At 41.0% G+C, this 20020-nt stretch overlaps 2 protein-coding genes across 5 annotated transcripts in view; one reads left to right on the forward strand and one right to left on the reverse strand.

Moving 5' to 3' along the window:
• Positions 1–719: 719 nt before the first annotated feature.
• LOC109464466 (probable C-mannosyltransferase DPY19L3) lies at positions 720–12628 on the forward strand. Its single transcript, XM_019761455.1, is given in 15 exon segments — positions 720–859; positions 1060–1150; positions 1364–1485; positions 2120–2265; positions 2779–2902; positions 3185–3319; positions 3695–3826; positions 4529–4636; positions 5020–5255; positions 6002–6257; positions 6886–6968; positions 7438–7570; positions 8155–8313; positions 11652–11675; positions 11678–12628. Coding segments are annotated over 15 exon segments (1998 nt in total). The 5' UTR covers positions 720–778; the 3' UTR covers positions 11846–12628.
• The window catches only part of LOC109464461 (collagen alpha-5(IV) chain-like), a 40622-nt gene continuing 31983 nt past the window's right edge, over positions 11382–20020 (reverse strand). For 2 of the 4 annotated variants that reach the window (XM_019761451.1, XM_019761448.1), the window contains 11 exons: positions 19763–19951; positions 19274–19410; positions 17583–17709; positions 16014–16244; positions 15520–15705; positions 15249–15382; positions 14869–15013; positions 14468–14698; positions 13932–14144; positions 13245–13537; positions 11382–12856 (listed from right to left, as the gene is read on the reverse strand). In XM_019761451.1, coding sequence (XP_019617010.1) covers positions 12539–12856; positions 13245–13537; positions 13932–14144; positions 14468–14698; positions 14869–15013; positions 15249–15382; positions 15520–15705; positions 16014–16244; positions 17583–17709; positions 19274–19410; positions 19763–19951 — 2204 coding nt within the window. In that variant the 3' untranslated portion in view covers positions 11382–12538. Of the gene's footprint in view, positions 12857–13244; positions 13538–13931; positions 14145–14467; positions 14699–14868; positions 15014–15248; positions 15383–15519; positions 15706–16013; positions 16245–17157; positions 17285–17582; positions 17710–19273; positions 19411–19762; positions 19952–20020 lie in introns of all 4 variants that reach the window. The other 2 variants (XM_019761450.1, XM_019761449.1) reach the window with 2 other exon arrangements.

Here is a 20020-nt window from a genome sequence, read left to right on the forward strand (position 1 = left end):
GTGGGGAACACAGGGTACACATACCTTTAATGCGTGCTTCATTACATGTAAGATATACGTAATTTTGTCAGTGATCACCTTTTCTCACAAAGCGAGATACCAAATCCAGTGCAGCTCGAACGAAAAAAAGTCTGTCAATTTACCGTTAAGCGTTGCCGACCGTCCTGAATTTACCGTTAAGCGTTATCGGCCCTGCTGAATTCACCGTTAACCGTTGCCAGGACCCCCCCATGCAGACCCTCTATCAAGACTAGCTGTACGTAGCATTGCTCCTGGTGTCGAAAAGTACTTTATAGAGCTCTCTCCCTGTGTCTGAATACCACGCGGCTCTCCACGATATGCCAAAGAATCAAAATACATAAAGAGAAAACAGGATCTGTGCCACCTGTTACACGTACATCCCATGACTGTAACGGTACAGGATTTGCTGCATCTGTTACAAGCGTGTGCGACAGATGTGAAAAAAATCAATAACTTGACAGACTTACACACTGAAAATCAGCTCATTAAGAGAAAAGTCCGTTGAAACAGTGGCCTAGCGCTAGTTTCTGTAAGAGCCATTACTAGCTATAGAAACGCTAAGTTCACTAGATTTTAACCTGTCTTCTTCAGGAAGCTAGAATTTATGGCAATCAGAAGAAGAAAAGGGGGTCGAGAAGGAGTTAACTCGAGTGAAGCAGAAACTGATAACTATCAGGAGAAGAAAGATGCTGACGCTTCCACTACTGGGCTTCCATGGAGCCCTGTGTCCATCTTGTCGTTTGCTGTTGGCTTGTTCATGGCGTATTATTCGGGATCCACACATGGATGGCTCGTAATGACGCTGCACGAGAACTATCTGTGGTTCTCAAACATCAAGGTCTGTAACTCTATCTTCTACGCGGGCTTGTTCTGAATTAATTCTTAATATAAATGTGCCCGTATTTGTTTGGGATTGGATGTTATCTTAAGTTTTAAAAAACTTTAAGAAAGAAAGAACACATGCATAGCGCTACAAATCCCTTGCCAAAAAGTAAATTTTGATGTAACGGTGCACTCCCAATCAACCTATGTACATAGGAGGTGGAGAGAGAGATATCATTCCGTACGGAAACAGGCCTGTATTACTCCTACTACAAACAACTCGTCAATGCGCCCACTATTGCACAAGGTAAAATGTAGTTTCAAACGGAATTAAACCTACTAGTAATTTACGTACCTTTGCCGGATAGAGGCAATAAAAGAAAACGAAAACATGCGAAATTGATATAACGTTACTAGTATACCGATTTGCAATATTGCGTTTCACTGATAATATACGTGTGAAAATTAGCTCCATTCTGCGTTAGTTACTGTGCAACTGTTCCCCGTCCCTCTAACTAAGGTTTGTACGAGCTGGTCCATGACAACATCACAGAACACGGCAAGACTATCAATATCCTGGAGCGTTTTAACATCTACCAGGAGGTAGTGATGGCGCTGATGTACAGGATCTTGTCCTTGCAGGTGAGGTCATCTAACATTAGAGTCTAACAATCTTGTTAAAGTCCAACAATCTTCGTATGTTTCATTACTAGAAACATACGAAGTTTACGGAATACATACGATCCATTACGCGGAAACATACGATCCTTACTAATTTGGGGTCATTTAGGGTCATTTGGTGACTTGCCGCCGCGATCACCGGTTCCACTGTTTCCCTGAGCATCGCCCTGCTATTTGGTTTAAAATACAGGCTACTATGTCGTGAAAGAAACCTGTATATGTTCAGTTTGTGTTTTAGCAGGGCAGGATAAGTCCTTAAAATTCTTTGAAACCAAGATATTGTAGGGATAACAGCGCTATAATAGTCCCCCAATTTGCTGCCGATGATACATGATCGTGGTGCAAGTCACCAAGTTAGTAAGGATCATATGTATTCCGTGTAATTGATCGTATGTATTCCGTAAAATTCGTATGTTTCTAGTATGCATCGGATGTATTCCGTAAACTTCGTATGTTTCTAGTAATGGATCGCATGTATTCCGTAAACTTCGTATGTTTCCTAGTAAGGATCGTATGAATTCCGTAAAATTCTGATAAATTCTTTGGCACCCCTGGGGGAGTTAGTGAGTAAAATGGTTGATGTTTCTGTCCACAGAAAACAGTAGAACCGGTGTTCTTCTACATCCATGCCGTGTTTGGTCTCCATGCCGTACTGGTCATGTCCTTATATGGGACCACCTGGCTGCTGTCTGGCTCCTGGTTGGCTGGAATTCTATCTGCAGCATTTTATATTTTCAACAAGTAAGTAGTTTTGGGATGGAAAAAGTTGTACAAATGTACCACAGCATGTTTTGTTAGTATACCACCCTGGATACCTTTAGGCCAGGGCTTGTTTGGGTAGGGTAAGATTAAAAGTGTAATTTTATTCAATGACTAACATTTTCCAATGTAGGTGACTTGGGTTAGGCATAGTCTTACACACACACAGAGAGACTTCAAACATCTCACACACACTCTAAAACAGTGATAATATTGTGCTATTACATGTGATTTGAGGGTCCAGCTTTGTTCAAATAACTGTTTCATAACCTGTTAGTCTGAGACTGTGACAATGATATCTCAAAAATTGATCCCTGGATGTGTTGTGTTCTGATTTTGAGGCTCAAGTTGGAAATACATTGTACGGAATGATGCAAACAATATTTCATGGGGATTTGGCATATCCTTTGTCCTTATCAATCCCTTTAGAAAATGTTTCTCCAAGTAAAGATGTTTTTCCAATGTTCATTTAATTATTTCCGTAAATACCGACAGAGCTGACACGACCCGGGTGGAGTTCACCATAGCTCTGCGGGAGAGCTGGGCCTTTCCTTTCTGGTACCTGCAGATGTTTCTCCTAACAGTGTTCTTTCATCCAAACCTTCATCGCAATCTTAAGGTGAGGATGCATTTTAGAATTTTGTATCCCCGTCCCAGTTCACAAGTTAAGTCAAACCAACAACTAGATGTAGATTTTACATGTAGACATTGGTAGGTGAAAGAATGGAAAAGCCCACATACATGTATGTGTAAGAAATAAACATCAGGTTTACATATCATGCCAATGGTATTAAGTGCACTATTTCAAATGTGACTCTTGCTTTTACACATTCTATATCTGTACTGGAAAAAGGAAGTCTTCTACATGTACACCAGGATTTTTTCCTTGATGATGTTGCAGGTGGTGACCGTTGTGCTCCTGTGTATCTGTACCTTCTGTTTCACCCTAACATGGCAGTTTGCACAGTTTGCTCTGCTACTCCAGGCCATGGCTCTGTTTGGATGTGCAGTCCTGGATGTCATCCCAGCACAAAAGGTTGGTAGATCAAATTTAAGTGATAGCTCTACCTATCAGAATTATAAATTTTCAGTCCATTTGCCTTTTTTTATTCAAATTATAAAAGATTCATTTTTTTTGTCAAACTTGCTTGTAGCGAAAGTTTGCTTCCTTTCATTTGGTTTTGTCCTAAGCCACAGCTTTCCTAATCCTATTCGATCAGCCACTAATTAGGTAATTTAGAAGTAAAATAAAAGATAGGTAATTTAGAAGAAAAATAAAAGAATGCTGCATCTCAGTCCCCATTATGTTAAGTGGTTGTTGAAGCATTGCTGATTTTGTTGCTTTATGATATGCAAATCCTGGATTGTCTTGTCTTCACACTTCCAAAAGAGAATAATTTGTTTTCCACAGATCAGACAGGTGTGGCTGATCCAGGCAGGGAGTCTTCTGGCTGTCTGTGTCTGTCAGTTCTTTAACAAGATGGTCCTCTGTTCCCTGGTGCTCAGCTTTATCCCTTCTGCCATGCTTGTCATTGCATTCAAGGTAGGTCCTCCTGGTCAGAATTATTTCTTGAAAATCTCCTCTGGTGAAAGAACAGGCAATTTTATTGTGAGTGTTCTTCAACACTGTCAATGTCAATGTGAATGTCGTTTAGTACCAAGGACAGCAATGTCAGTGTGGCTATCATTCAGCACCAAGGACAGCACGTTACTGTGAATATTGTTCAGCACCAAGGATAGCAACGTTAGTGTAAATTTCATTTAGCACAATGGATAGCTGTGCAAGTATGGATGCCATTTAGCTCCATGGACAGCAATGTCAGTGTGGATGTAATAAAGCATAAGGGACAGCTATAAATGTCACTGTGAATGTCATTCAGCACCAGGGACAGCAATATCAATGTGGATGTAATAAAGCATAAGGGACAGCTATAAATGTCACAAGGAATGTCATACAGCATCAGGGACAGCAATATCAATGTGGATGTAATAAAGCATAAAGGACAGCTATAAATGTCACCAGAATGTCATTCAGCACCAAGGACAGCAATATCAATGTGGATGTAATAAAGCATAACAGACAGCAATACCACTGCGAATGTTATTCAGCACCAGGGACAGCAATGCAGCATGAATGCCATTCAGCACCAAGGACAGCAATGTTTGTGTAATTTTTTTGGCACAGCTTTATGCCTTCACTGAATGACCATTGGCCAGTTATGATGACCACTTTTTAACATGACAGGAGCAGTTCTTGACCAGAAGAAGTCTCCCATGGCAGCTTACTGGGCTTGTTCTGAATGTCGTCCTGGTGATGATATCAATGCTGATGTTCAACAAATATGTCATTAAGGTAAGGGCTTTTTCATTGAGAATCAAGTGTCGTGGGCTTTCGAAACAGCAGATACATAAAACCTAATTCATCAGCAAGTTAATCATGTTGTAACTATGTCAGTGATCAACAATGTGGTTTATAGGTGTCCTTATTCTAGATAAGAATTTACTTCTGTAACTAGTTATATATAGATGTAGTAAAGCTTTTTATTCACAACCACTTGTTTAATAAGAGCTGCCATTTTGATGACGATCTGTCATTTTTATCAGGGCAATATTATGGCACCGTGAACTACCCCCGGTAGTCATAATTGCCCTGATGAAGATGACAGATGGTCATCAAAATGGCAGCCATGTTAAGAAGTTAACTAATAATGTTACTGTAACGTTGATATCTTTCAGACCATCATTGTAACAGATGCAGACCAGCACATATTTCACTTTCTGATGGGAAAGTTTGGTTTGAGCGGTGGCCAAAGAGACTTTGATGCGCAGCTGTATCTGTGTGAAACAGCGTTTGGGGTCCTTCCATTAGACACTTTTGTCCGTCTCTCCAAGCACCTTGTGTTCCCCCTGTATGCTGTCATCCAGCTATGTCTTCTACTGGTTTTGATGCTGTCAGTTCTTCAAAACTGGAGGTATTCTAGAACATTTCTACACTCCTAATCATAACATATTTATGATAATTCACTCCCTAAAGTACTAGTACCTGTTGGACATGTTGTAGTTTTGGAGCCACTTTATTGGTGAAATATTCACAAATTCAATGTGTCTTTGTGATTTTCATTTGAACAAGGCACAGAAGATGCCTACATACTTTAATAACTCAAGAATGGGTCAACTATCAAGCAATATAACTCTATCTGGATATATCAGTTACCAGTAAGTTTGGTATCACCCACACCAAGTCATAGTTCTTGGACAATTTTGAGTCAACATTTAGGTACACACAGCATGAAAACATGGGTCCTAGAGGAAAACTTCTCAGATTTTTTTTCTATGTTGATCTTTATGTACAGTGTTATCTTTTGAAGATACAAACACCAATGAATTGATTTGGTGTAGCATAGGAGAGAGAGAGAATGGTTTATTCAATAAAAAACCTTTGCAGCAGTGCTGAATTGCGGTTTCTGTACACAAATACTTAATTGAAATATAAGACTTATCAGCATTATACATTACAAATAAGGATTAAAACAAGTCACAAATTCTAGAAAATCACTACTATCACAACTTAAAATTCTCTTATAACATTAACTAACATTAACTGTCATTCAGCAGGCAGATACAGTAAGGTAGTGTACTGTTCAGCATACGCTGTATTGGACATTAAGCACAAAAAGAGTCTAATATTTTCTTCATTTTCTTCTCCTCCTATGTACAGTACTGAAGATCCCGCCGCATGCAATGGCGTACAGAGTCCATCTCTGTCTTCAGTTCCCCCTCTGCTATCACAGCGGCCACAGCTAGCCTATCATGCCATCTCTGCAGCCGTGTTTGGGTGTCTGGCTGTCTCTACCATGAGGTTCAAGTATCTGTGGACCCCACACATGTGCGTGTTAGCTGCTGCCGGTGTGGCTGATTTTGAGGCTTGGAAAATCCTTCTGAAAAAGTTGCATGTAGACCTATCAGAGGGTAAGGTAAGACAGTCATACTAGAACACTACTTCTCTACATATCTACTTCTCTTGTTTAAGTTCTCGTTGCAATTGAAAAGACTTTTGAAAAAAAAAATTCCTACTTACAAAACGTAGGAATTTCTCACATAATTCATAATTTGCCAATTTCAAGTCATTTCAGAAAGAATTTCGAGAAACATGCCATCTGAAATCCAACATATCCAAATGAAGATTTTTTTTTCTTCACAAATGTTGACAACACAGTTTTAGATATACATTTTGTACATGTAGATTCATAGACAATAGAGTTCATATTCCTTCCAGGTTCAGCTCTGCAGACATGTCGTCACAGCTGGAATATTGGCCCTGCTGTTTGCTGTGGTGAGTTCCTGCAAGCAAACGTTATGATTGTTCTTCTCTTCAGTATTGTTTTGTTTTAGAATAAAGGCATCATTGGGCTAAGGAAAGTTAAATGTAAGTAACTCAACGACGGTAGCACAGACTTTCTGCAACTTACTTTACAGAAGCGGTGGATTGTTCATTCCTTGACAAAGACTAGAGTTGTACATAAATGTACAGTTGAAGATTTGGGTAAGTCCAATCCCTTGTGTTGGAAATCATAACGTACATGTACATGCATGTCTCCTCAGGCCTTGCCTTCTACTCTTGAAGAGCTGAAGCTGCTGAAGGAGTTTCACGACCCTGACACAGTTCAGCTCATGGAGTGGATCAAGTAAGCACAGAATCCTGGCTGTGTGATGATTATCAGTCATGTTAAAACCCTTTTGCTGCTGAAGTCTTCATGAGCGTGACTTACAGGCATGTAGGCAGTGTGGTTTCCAATCACAGTAATGTTGCAACGCTTTGTGTAACATTACAATCTGTCTATGCATCCAGGTACATTTGATTAAATTTGAGTTGTTGGCTAAAAAAATATGGTTGAATTGGAATAAATTGTCAACACGAAATGCCAGTCCAACAGGAAAGTCTGAGTGTGTTTTAAAGTTTGATACAGTGGGTCAAGTTTTCTTCTCAGTCAGGCTTTCATCTTGATCTTTTGTTAAATTCTCACTTAAAAAATGATTGAAATAATTTGGTGTGGCCATTAACTTCCCGTGCTTTTATACATGTAACTTAGTGGTCAATACATGTAACAAGACTCTTAACATTTGTCAACATTTTTGTTTTTGTGTTGTTGGTAGAAAGGAAACCCCAACTACTGCAGTCTTCACCGGCAGCATGCAGCTGATGGCAGGTGTTAAACTCTGCACGGAACGTCCCATCACCAACCACCCTCACTATGAGGACAGGGACCTGCGCAACAGGACCAAACAGGTGGGACAAGTGTACAGATAACGTTATCTGTCATGATGATCACATTGCATGCGAACATCACTGTACATTTTAAGTAAATACATATAACATAATCTGAGAAGAATGGATACTATGAAAGAAATTCTCTCCATCTAGCATCATATAGTAGCCTGGGTACCATCCTACTTGTATGCTGGGGCTCCCACACTCACTTCCGTAAGAAGTACTTGTTAGGGAAGCGAGTATGGGAGCCCCGGCATACAAGTAGGATGGTACCCAGTCCATCATATAGAACATCAAGCTCACAATATTCCTAATTTCCAGTAAGAAAACTGGTGTTGCAATTGCCATTTGTTCCTCTAACATTCAGCATGCTAAGGTAGCCTTTTGGCATCAAATTTGTGTAAGTTACCAGGCTAGGCAGCGGGGAGAAGACCAAGTTTCCATAATATTTTATCAATCTCTTTCTCTCTCTCTCTCATACACACACACACACACACACACAAAGACATACTCACACACAGGGACACAGATACACACACACACGTCCACACACACACTCACAAATACACACATTATGATTATCACGGTTTCTTGGTCTCCAGTTGTACCAGATCTATGGTAGGAGACACCCTCAGGAGGTCCATGCCATTCTCAAGGCTCACGGCACCGGCTACATCATTGTAGAAAACAGCATCTGTTATGAGAGAGGTCACGGTGTGGGCTGTCGACTTCGAGATCTTGTGGACATGAGCAACAACCATGTGAGTGCCACTGACTGTAGATGTAAGATGTGTGTGTGTTGGGGGAGGATACAACTGTATTTGTATGGCCAGTATAACTGCCTCAGCATAACACATCGGCTTTGCAAAAGCACATGGTACGGTGGCAGCTGGCTATATTACACTGACGTTGTAACGACTTGTTACACCTAACCCTCAAACATCTAACTCTAAACATTGTTAAATGCTATCTAATGATAATGCCCCTCCTGTACAGTTTAATACTCATTTTGTACATCATAGTACATAGTCTGCACATTTTTTGCACTTCCTTTATGATCTTTGATTTGTTTGTTTGTTTGTTTGTTTATTGGTTCGCATATATTTAAAAAAAAACAACAATAAAATGAACATATTACTGACAATAAAATAAAATGCTGGGGAAAGATATGAAGCCATAGTGGCTTGTCTGGGATCTTCCCCGACAAAATTAATTAACAACTGAAATAATACTAACAAATCAAATGGTAATAATAAATAACAATAAGTAATTAATAAATTTGATCAATATGATCAATATGATAATGGTAACAAAACAAATAGTAACATTGAGTAACAAAAGTGATTGATAAATAACGCTAATTACAAATAATATGTTAAAACATAGGTTAACAGCAATAACTCAAGAAAAATAAAATAGAATTTTAAAAAGAAACGGAAATTCAAAACTTATACAGATGTAATCACAGTAATAAGACATCAAATGTCAGTGGGAAATAAAAGTATGTGATTTTTAAGATTTCATTTAAAGCTAATTATTGATGTTAAACATTTTAGGTGGAGCGGGAGATTATTCCAAGTAGTTGTACATTTATATTTTACACTCATTTGGGCTACGGACGTTCTAACTAGGGGGATATGGAAATGGGCACTTTGTCGAGTTTGGTAAGTATGAAAATGGGAATTAAGATTTAGAAGACCATTAAATGTGTCTGGAAGAGAACAAGTAAGGAATTTAAACGTAAATAGCATCAGATGAAGTCTGTTTATATCAAAAATATTCAAAATCTTAAGTTTTGTAAACAAAGGTGCAGAATGTGCGCGGAAACTGGCGCCGGTGGCTGAACGAACAAATCTTTTTTGGAGTAATACTAGGGGCTGTAGTGTGGTTTTGTAGGCGCATCCCCAGACTATATTCCCGTAGGTTAGATATGGGTATATTAAGCTATTGTATATGGTAATAATGGTTTTTGAGTAAGAAGATGTTTAAGTTTTCCAATAATACCAATAGTTTTGAAATTTTTTACCTAACTATTAGTTATATGTGGTTTCCTAGGTTAATCGTTCATCAATGATTATACCTAAGAATTTGGCTTGACTCTCTTGAGAAAGGGTCACATTTTTTAAAAAGATTTTGGCGCTTCTATTGTAGGTTTTATTTCTATTACAGAAAATGAGGTAGTATGTCTTCTTAACATTGACTGATAATTTATTTGCCTCAAACCACGATATAACCCTTTTCCAATTCTTCGTTAGCCAGGTTTACTAGCGTATCAAAATTCGAGTTTGAAAGAAAAAGATTTGAATCATCTGCAAATAGGATAAAGAAAATAATTGAGGATGCTTTTTCGAGGTCATTTATATAAATCAAAAAAGTAGGGGTCCTAGTATCGAACCCTGTGGGACACCACATTCTATTATTTTAAGTTGTGATTTATTATCATTAAGGGTTACGTATTGCTGTCTATTGGATAGATAAGAAGAGAACCATTTTATTGCGGAGTCACATATACCATATCGTTTTAGTTTATTGAGTAGAATGGAATGATTAACTGTATCAAAGGCCTTTGATAGATCGAGAAAGATTCCTATAGTGTATTCTTTATTATCTATAGCGGTAGAAATTTTTTTCCATTAAGTGTATGAGTGCTAGAGAAGTAGAATAGCCCTTTCTGAAGCCATATTGGTGTTTATATAGGATGTTATTTTGATTTAAATGTTTCAGAAGACGATTGTATACTAGTTTTTCCAAGACCTTAGATACACAGGGAAGGACAGATATTGGTCGATAGTTATTAACACTAAGTGGATCACTGCTTTTAAAAATAGGCGTTACTTTTGCGACTTTTAGTGGGTGAGGGACAACTCCATTTTGCAAGGATAGAGACAGAATATGCGTTAGAGGGACAATAACATAGGGCAGTGATAACTTTAGTACTTTAGGGCTTATTTCGTCATGACCAGCAGCTGAGTCTTTTAAGTTTTTGATAATATCTGTAATTTCAGCACCAGTTGGTGGTATAAAAGTTGATAGGTTAGAATTTACTTGTAAGGTGATGTAGCTAAGAGGGTCTTGTATTCCTTTTGGGATTTTACTATCAAGTGTAGGTCCAATATTAATGAAAAAATCATTGAATTCGTTACATATTTCATCTTTATTTTCGGTAGTTTTGGTACCAATTTGTATTTTGTTTGGACCAGCTGATTTACTTTTATTACGATTTAAAACGTCATTTATCAGGTTCCATGTTTCTTATTCCAGATTGTTGAAGGAGGGCTTAGAGGCCCTGAGGACCACCCTGCGACACATTCCCGCTTCTGTCACGCCATTCAGAGTGGGGGACCAGAATATAGGAAATACTTCACCATGGTTTTTCAGAACAAGACTTTCCGTACTTACAAGGTATCATAAAAACTGCAGCAAGTGTACATTGTACATGTTGTAGTGATACTGATGTGTTAACCATTCCCCAATGATTTCATTATTTACTGTATCGTATCACAAACTTGATGTCTACCTAGTGCCCCATTGACTGAGTCTAGCGAGGTATCACTTCCTGTTATCTATGGTACATGCTTCATGGACTTCCACCTTTGTTGTTTCCTAATCCAAAGTGATGGAATTTATAATAGGCCAAACACATTTGACTTGAGTATTGTCGCAGTATAGATACCTTTACCTGTTTGCAGAATTAAATCAAGAAGTCTTCATTGCATGTGCTCTTTTTTCAGTTCCCATTTCCTACTTTTCATTCTTTTAGTATTGAACCAGGACTTCATACATGCATTATCTATCCAAAACCAAGACACAACAGAAGACTAAGACCAAATTATTCAATTCAACATGATAACTTTATTCCCTGCCCCTTGGAAAATTCACATATCATAAGTCAGACGTTGAGATACAGGCAGATACAAAAGCAGCTCCCTAACTACTTCACATACATGTAGGGCTAATTACTGTACTTGAGTAATCTGGCAGCACTATAGATAACCAGCAAATAATGGTAGGTTAGTGTCTACTCTTGTGTCCTTTTATGAACATAATTTATGCTTGAGATACAGTTTCTTGTTAGTGATAACCAGTACTTTCTCCCTAGCTTACAAACACAGACTTACAAGAAAGCTATTTGCTATTTGCAAGCAAGAGAAGTTGCTTAAGCTTTTTCTTTGTGGGTTGATTGTAATGTTACAGAAAAACTCTCTGCTAAATAAAAAAAGAGAAAGAATGAGTACACATCTCTTGAGGGTTTCTTGTCCACATCCTTTCACAAAAGGAGTCACTTCTTCATAAACAGTCAAAAAAATCTCCTATTTTCTGTACACCATGGTGGACAAGGAGTACTCACTATGACAGGCAAATAACAAATATTCCTTGCAAGTAAGCGACTAATTCTGAAATGTTACCGATGTAAGTAAATACAAGGCGCGTCTAAAAAACTACATCTAATGCTTTGGCACATTGTCTCCATTGTACACACTTTTTTTTTGCTTTGTTGTAAAGTATAAAGCCTAGTTATTATGTATCACAGTATTCCAGTATACTTAAATAGCACCATTTGAAGTCATGCACACGAATGCACATCCTATATGATCTCTCAGTGAGATTCGAGACAAATCTGAATAGAAAAATATGTCTGTATACAAAATGATCATGCTTACTTTGCTGGAAATGTTAGGAAAAGGACAAATCACATAAAAATGTGATATTAAAAGCTATTCTTACTCCCACTATATTTCTCTACTGAGTAAAAAACCTGACTGTTGGTAACAAGATCTAAAAATCTACGACAATTATCACATAACATAGCACCGTGTTTTTTTGGGGGGGTAGTGGTGAAACACATTGTTACATTAGCATGAAATACAAGCATAATTATGTCCAGAAATCAAAAATCCTATGTCAACATCTTTTTTTTTTGACAGGATAAAGAATACAATCACATTTACATATCAAACACTGGAGTTTTGTCTAGTTTATCCTTGGTTACTTCCCTCCTGTGATGCTTTCTGCTTCTGAGCCGAATGGCCGCCCGGTGTCCCCTCGTGGAGGTTGGTAACGCATGCAGACCTGACACCTACTGATGCGCTGCCGTAGGTTACCTGCCTTTAGAGTTTCTGGGTTGGGCGTTCGGAATTCAGAGCCCTGTTCAATGGTTGTTAACCAGAAGCTGTACGTGGTGGCGTAGTAATTGCACGTGCCCCTGCCATGACACTCGATGAATGGCGATGAGCGGAAGTCCTCCAGACAAGACCCTGGCGACGCCAGCGCTTGTCCAGTGCCCTCAGCACCTGCACCAGTGTGCTGGAAGGACAAGGGAGGAGAGATAATGTTAATGCAGTGTACTACTTTCTCAACATACAGAATCATAGCATACCTTACGTAAAATTCAGTTAGCATTTGTACAGATACATGTATATCTGATTCAAATCTTATCCCATATCCAGCACATCCTTAGTAGATAAATTAATGCCAGTTAAAAGATTGAAAGTTAATTTTCTATTGTTTAAAGGACAAGTGATGTGCATCAATCTACGTCTAACAATGGTCATTACAAGTAATGAGTATAGCTGAGCTTTAACATAGTCGAATACGGCTTGATTCTTTTTTCCATCTATGATACCTTCCATGCTATATACATATATCTAGACCACATGTAACATATATCTAGACCACATATGAATAAACTGACCATGACGAAGCTGTAGCCCATCCACAGGCTGCTCCAGCCGTTCGGACAGGGTGGGATGGTCAGCGCCTGACTGTGGACGGCCAGGACCTGGGCGGGGGCCTCGCACACCACGCATCTACTGATGTAAGGCTCGATGGCACGGCCGCGGATGGGCGCCATGCTCATGGTCATGGGCTCGGGGGTGGACAGCCAGTAGGAGTAGTCGTTTCTGGAGGCCACCTGGCACTGGTTGTTGATGTTGCAGAAGAGGAATGGCATGACGCTGAACCTTCTCAAACAGCTGCCAGCCGTGCCTGTTAACACAAGGACATGTCACGTTATTAATATCTGCACCCTGGTGGACAAAAACATGCGTACATAGCAAACAAACTATCAAACATTCATGTCCTGAAAGTACTGACGTTTCTTTAGTCTATGTATGATCTACAGCCCACATTTACAGGTACATACTTTTCTGTAGATCCTTGAAAATGCAGTTAATATCTGCACACCGGTAGCCAAAAACAAATTACATAGGAAAACTTAACATGTCATGACGTTCATCTAAACAATGTTCAGTCTACATGTACATATTCTTCTGCAGATCCTTGATGAAAATACAGTTGACAAAGGTTGGTAGAGATTTGCCACATCAGGTTTATCAAAAGTGTGGTGATAGGAAGGCCTCACACAGCCCTGTGTACTGACCTAGATCCTGTCCGTGTGTTCTCTCGTTGCCCTGTGTGTACAGCAAACTGTAGCCATCCATCATCTTGGTGGTGTAGCGCGGGCACGTGGGTACCTGAGTGGTCTGGCTGTGTCTGGCAAAGATGTAGCCTTGGTTGCCGCCGCTGGCTCCTGGGGCTCCGGGCTGTCCGGGGAAGCCAGGAGGACCAGGGGGACCACTAGTACCAGGAGGACCTACAGGAATAATATTAATGTACAGTAGTTAAACTTCATGTGCATGTTTGTCACAAGCTTGTTTCAGTTTATCATCTCAGTCAACAAATTCAGCTTACTTACTTGTCCTCCGATACTTGTCTAAAACATCACCATCATCTCTTCAATACCTTCACAACAAATTAGCAAACATTGCAATTGGTTAAAAGTGCAGTGTGTGCTCACAATACAAATTGCTTTGGTTGGAATGCGAATGCTGTGCAGTACTATGGTGCCACGATTTCCCTGCTTTCCTTTACATTTCGCAGAGCAGTGTGAATTCTATACTGAGGCGAGTGACTTACCTTGCAGACCAGGAGCACCAGGGTTTCCTTTGGTTCCAGGGAACCCAGATCTTCCAGGAAGACCTGGGTTTCCTTTGGGACCTGGGTAACCTGGAGGACCAGGTGGGCCAGGCAGGCCGTCGGAGCCTGAGGAACCTGGCTGGCCTGGGCCTCCTGGGAACCCAGGCTCTCCCTTCAAACCAACAGCTGGGGGACCGGGCAGGCCGGGATCACCCTTAGGACCAGGTAGACCTGGAACAGAGAAAGGGGGTACATGTAAGATTAACTTTAGAACTGCCTGAACGATACCATTCACTTGAAATAGACACAACACTGTAAAACTATACCAAAAAATTTGCTAGGGCATTAAAGCAGGACATCGATCTTAGACCAACAACCAGAAATAACTGCCAATCTCGTACCAGAGAAGCCAGGGTTTCCGGGTTGGCCAGGGCCTCCGGGCAGACCAGGGCCGCCGCGGTCTCCCTTTGGTCCTTGGAATCCGCCAATGCCAGGTGATCCACGCTCTCCCTTCGCTCCGGGGAAGCCGGGGGATCCAGGGGTACCCTACACAGGAATTCAGAAAGATGTGTTTAACACCTGACCATAGTACCGTCAATTTTCATGATTCATAGCTATCCTTCTTGAATTTATGTCTAACCTTTTGTCTAACTTTTCATGCTGGGATTAAGAACCAATAGTCAACTTCATAGTTTTTTTAACCCACCGATAAGGCAATAGTCCTTTCTGGTTGCATATCTGGAAAAAAAGTAGTGGAATTTCTGGTCAATGGTTTACTTACCATGGGGCCAGGTGGGCCAGGGAGTCCTCCACCAACACTCCTACCAGGCGGTCCCATCGGACCAGGTTCTCCCTTCTGTCCGGAGAATCCAGGGCGACCAGGGCCGCCAGAGGGACCCATGGGACCAGGACCACCTGTAACAGAACGGAAATTTCGTGTTACTTGTACCTGCAGAGCTAGAGTACTGGAAGGAAAATCAAATCTGACACAAGGGGACAAAAAGAAAGAGAAAGAATGTTACAATTTGATGCACAATGACATCAGAACTGACCATCACGACCAGGACCGCCAGGCACACCAGCCTCTCCCTTCTGTCCAAATCCTCCACGTCCGGGTGGGCCAGGTGGACCAGGAGGGCCGCTGAACCCAGGGCCTCCGGGAAGACCAGCCTCTCCCTTTGCACCGGGGAATCCAGGTCGTCCAGGGGGACCGGGAAGACCAGCCTCTCCCTTACCACCTGAAGGTTGCAAACAAACAAACCTGAGTGTTTGCTAAGCTACTACATGTGTATACAAGTTGTGTGCATGCAGAACATCTGACACTTACCACATATAAACATAAGAACACCATTAACTGATACTCCAATTTCATGCTACACACATTTATAAGGTGAATCTGTTCGATTCAATACATGAGAACTCATAGCTATTGTCATCACTGTGTTCTGCATCTTCAGTCATTGGAACATCCTACAGTTGTGTTCAGTCAATCTTTTTGGATTTTCGCCTGCACCTTGTATTATTAGTGAAAACAAGAGATGCTTACCAGGTCGTCCAGCAGCACCAGGCAGGCCAGCACCACCTCTTGCAGCCTCACCCTTCTGACCAGGGAAACCGGGGCCTCCAGGACCACCGTCGCGACCAGGGCCTCCAGGAATGCCAGGTTCACCTTTAGGGCCGGGGAAACCGGGAGGACCCTGGGGTCCGGGACGTCCAGGGCCGCTGGGCGGGCCGGGGTTACCTCTCTCTCCCTTGGCACCGGGGATTCCAGGGGTACCTATGTGGTGCAAGGTCTCAAGTGTCAACTCGTACTCACTATCCGGTTTAGCACTATTAAGAAAAATTGCCAATGGACATATAGTGCAGTGTACTAGCCAGGCTGAATTTTCCCCCACCATCTCAATTTTGTTTTCTACACAGTGCTCTCTGGCAATTTGCATCAACGATTTGTCAGAGAATTTCATTCGTAATATCATGCCCAGCATAGACTGCAACTATCTCAGGAAATTTGGAAAACTTGACCCTCTGAAATGATATTTCATGCATCTTATATTTTGTTGGTAGACTAAGCTTAGTTGAATGTCATCTCTTTCCATGCATGTTTTTTTTAAAAATGGATTGGGAAAATTTTCGTCTGTCATGAGCAGCAAATTTCCATCAAATGAAAGAATGATTGACGCTGGCTAGAACACTGAAATTGAGAGAATATAAACAGTATGAACAGAAAACTTCACACCATTGCATGGGATTCAATTAAAACTCTGAACCCTTCAACGGGGAACCAGATACCAGGTACATAATTGTTTTCTACCAAGTTCTTACCAAAGAAACAACACGCAATGATAGAAGGTCATGTAGACATTGTTAAGTCAGCCAAGGTCCCAACTGTTCTGTAACCTCTGGCAGTGATTGGGCAGTCCAACATCTACTGGTGAAATGTACCATGACCAAACAACTATGTGACACTTTATACAGTTTCCAGACACTTTAAGGAAAAGTTTTAACTTTGTAGTACCAGACAATAAGATCACTACAGTCGACTTTTTTGACAGAAGATATGGAGATGATGCCCCATCTCCTCTGTAGGTGACATTGTCTGAGGACAAAGTCTGGTGAATGTATGAACTGATGTCGTTTCTCCGGATGTGTGTGCCACAGCCTTGCTCACTACCTGTGGTGAACTGTCCTACCTGGGGGTCCGGGGGCTCCTACGGCAGAGGCTTCTGCATCTCGACCTGGGGCACCTGGGGATCCTGGCAAACCAGGCTCTCCTTTGGTACCAGAAAAGCCAGGAGAACCTGACCGTCCGGGCTCACCCTGGTGATATTAACAGTCAGAAACATACCGGTTAACCCCAACCCACCACGTGTAGCTAACTCTATGCTAACTTGTCTATCAATAGAAATCCCAAGGTTGATGCGTGAGTGAGGTTGGTGACCACAACCTTGTGTTCAAGCCACTTTCCTCACTCACACAACTCCTTGGAATTGTATTGATGCTTGTTTGCGTCACTGGTACCACCAACCGTCCGCGAGAACCCAGTCAGCCTGCAAGAAAAACGTTTGGTTAGTCCAGTCTGTCCGCACGTTGGCCGTCTGTGTCTACGCCTGTTTACCTGGTAGTCCAGGAGCTCCGCGAGCAGCAGAGGTGGCATCTCTGCCGGGCTGCCCAGGTCCTCCAGGGAAGCCAGGCTCACCCTTAGCTCCAGGGTAGCCGTTGCCACCTGGCCTGCCAGGCTCACCCTAAGGTGTAAAAGGGACAACAGGACGGGACAGTTTACAGCAGGGGTTGGTCCAATGGTGTTAAATGGACAGGCTCTGTTACTGTAAATCGTGAAACTTTCACACTTGTTTTAGATTGGCAGAGACCCCTTCACTGCATTACTGTTCTACAGAATTTTTTTCAACCACAAACTATAAAAATGTAAAAATCCCCCTCTTAGGCCACACCAATTTAATTTCTTGGTTAACGGATTCGCCGCTTCATTTTTTTCTGATTTGCAAATAATAATAAAAATTCAGAATCAACTGCAAAATGCTTATATTTTGCCCTGAACAGTTGAAAACAGTCCTTTAAATCCTAGTTGTTAAAGTTTTTCCATCTTTCAATGCAGTGGTATCATTGAAAGTTCAAAATGAATGGCTTAAATTTTGAACCAGCTTGGTATGTTGACTTCATGGCTCCTATCGTACCATTTTGGGCCATAATAGGATGCCTAGGGTTTTTATTTTTATTATTTTTTCGCCCGCCCGCTCCATTATTTTTCTTGAAAAATCCATTAACCAAGAAATTAAATTGGTGTGGCCTTACCATAAAAGTTTCATGATTTACAATAATACAAAAAACAAACTCAAAAAGTTAATGCTGTTAACAAGTTGCAGCACAGATCTGTAAGTAAGAAGACAGGCAGGAGGGCTTGATTGTTACTATTTAACATGCGTCCAATAGATACACAAGACAGAGCAGTACTTCCTCAGGCAGTTTTCTGGATTATATCTTGAATATGCTGGCAGAGAATCCTCTAAACGTGTTAGAGTTGTGGTTAAGGTTTATTGAGGAAGACAAGATATCACTATGGCATCAGGTTGTTCCAGGGACAAAAAAGTAAGGCCATACAGGAAATATTATTATCAATCTACCCATACTTCTTTTTCAACAAACATCCCTCTTGGTATTTTTCCCTTTTAAGCAAAAAAAATAATTTTTTTTCCCTAGATGTCTTGCACCTAACTTTATCCCTGGAACAATCCATTACATTATCTCTGTCAAGCATTCTCATAAAAACAGATAGGAGCACACCAATATTTTACTGTGACTAGGGAATGAACTAGCCTTGTCTTTGGATCTAAATTGGTGTGATCCACCGAAACATTTTAACTGCAGCTTGATTGGGATTTAAACTTTGGTAGCTATCAGTGGTGGTCTGAAGCAAAAATTGTTTGCACCTTTTTTTGACAGAAAACTTAGGTGTGCTCCAAGATTAATATTACACAGCAAACAAAGAGGTAGACAAGTAATATTATCATAAATACAGTTAAAGGTACATTAAGCCTTAAATGCATGACATGAAATTAAAAGGGCTAATACTTTTTAGTGCATGTACAACTAAGTTCAAATATCTACTAGTTAACTAAAGTAGTTTGAAGAGACTGTAAAGATTTCAAATTCAAAACATTTACAGGTGTACTTTAATTAACTTGAAATGCTAGGCCCTCTTGACTTTAACTGACCCTCTAGAATTGAACAAACACAAATAACCCCCCTTCCACCCTAGCACAGGTTCTTAGTTCACAAGAGTTATCTTACCTTGCGTCCAGGAAGACCAGGGGGTCCAGGGATGGAACCACCAAAGCCAGGTTCACCCTTCTGTCCAGGCATGCCCGGGGAACCAGGGTTTCCAGGGCCTCCAGGGAAACCTGGGTCACCCTTGAAGCCGGGTCCGCCTGAAAGGACAATTCATTGTCATCCAGAGCTTGTGTACATAAATCCATATCCACCATCATTTGCAATTTACTGAAGCAAAGTGTGATAATATTGTGACTCATACAAAAGTCCCATGGAACAAGAATCTTATCAAATATAAAAGAGATCCACATAACAAAGCGATGTAGTCACCAAACTGATTGTTCTTTCGTAAGTGTTCTAAGAGAAATACATGACAAGCAGAATAAACAAATGGTTTGTTCAGGTTTGAATCACTGGAAGCCATTTTGCTGAATTGTGGATTTCCTTACAATACTTGGTACTTCTCAAAAAACCTGCATGAAATTGAGAGATCTGGTAGCCACAACTTACCTGGTCGTCCGGGGATACCAGGTTCACCCTTCGCTCCGGGGAAGCCAGGTGATCCAGGTGAGCCGGGGATTCCACTCTCTCCTTTAGCGCCAGGGAAGCCTGGGGTACCAGGGGGACCACCCAGACCAGGGTTACCCTTGGGACCGGGCGGGCCGGGGAAGCCAACAGTACCAGGCTGACCATCCTGACCTGGAAGGGAGACATGTCATTGTATTATTGTATGTTCTAAAACATCCTTTTGCAATAGGTAGGGTGACA

This window comes from Branchiostoma belcheri, unplaced genomic scaffold (assembly GCF_001625305.1).
Source record: "Branchiostoma belcheri isolate BF01 breed outbred unplaced genomic scaffold, Haploidv18h27 scaffold139, whole genome shotgun sequence".
Lineage (NCBI taxonomy): Eukaryota > Metazoa > Chordata > Leptocardii > Amphioxiformes > Branchiostomatidae > Branchiostoma > Branchiostoma belcheri.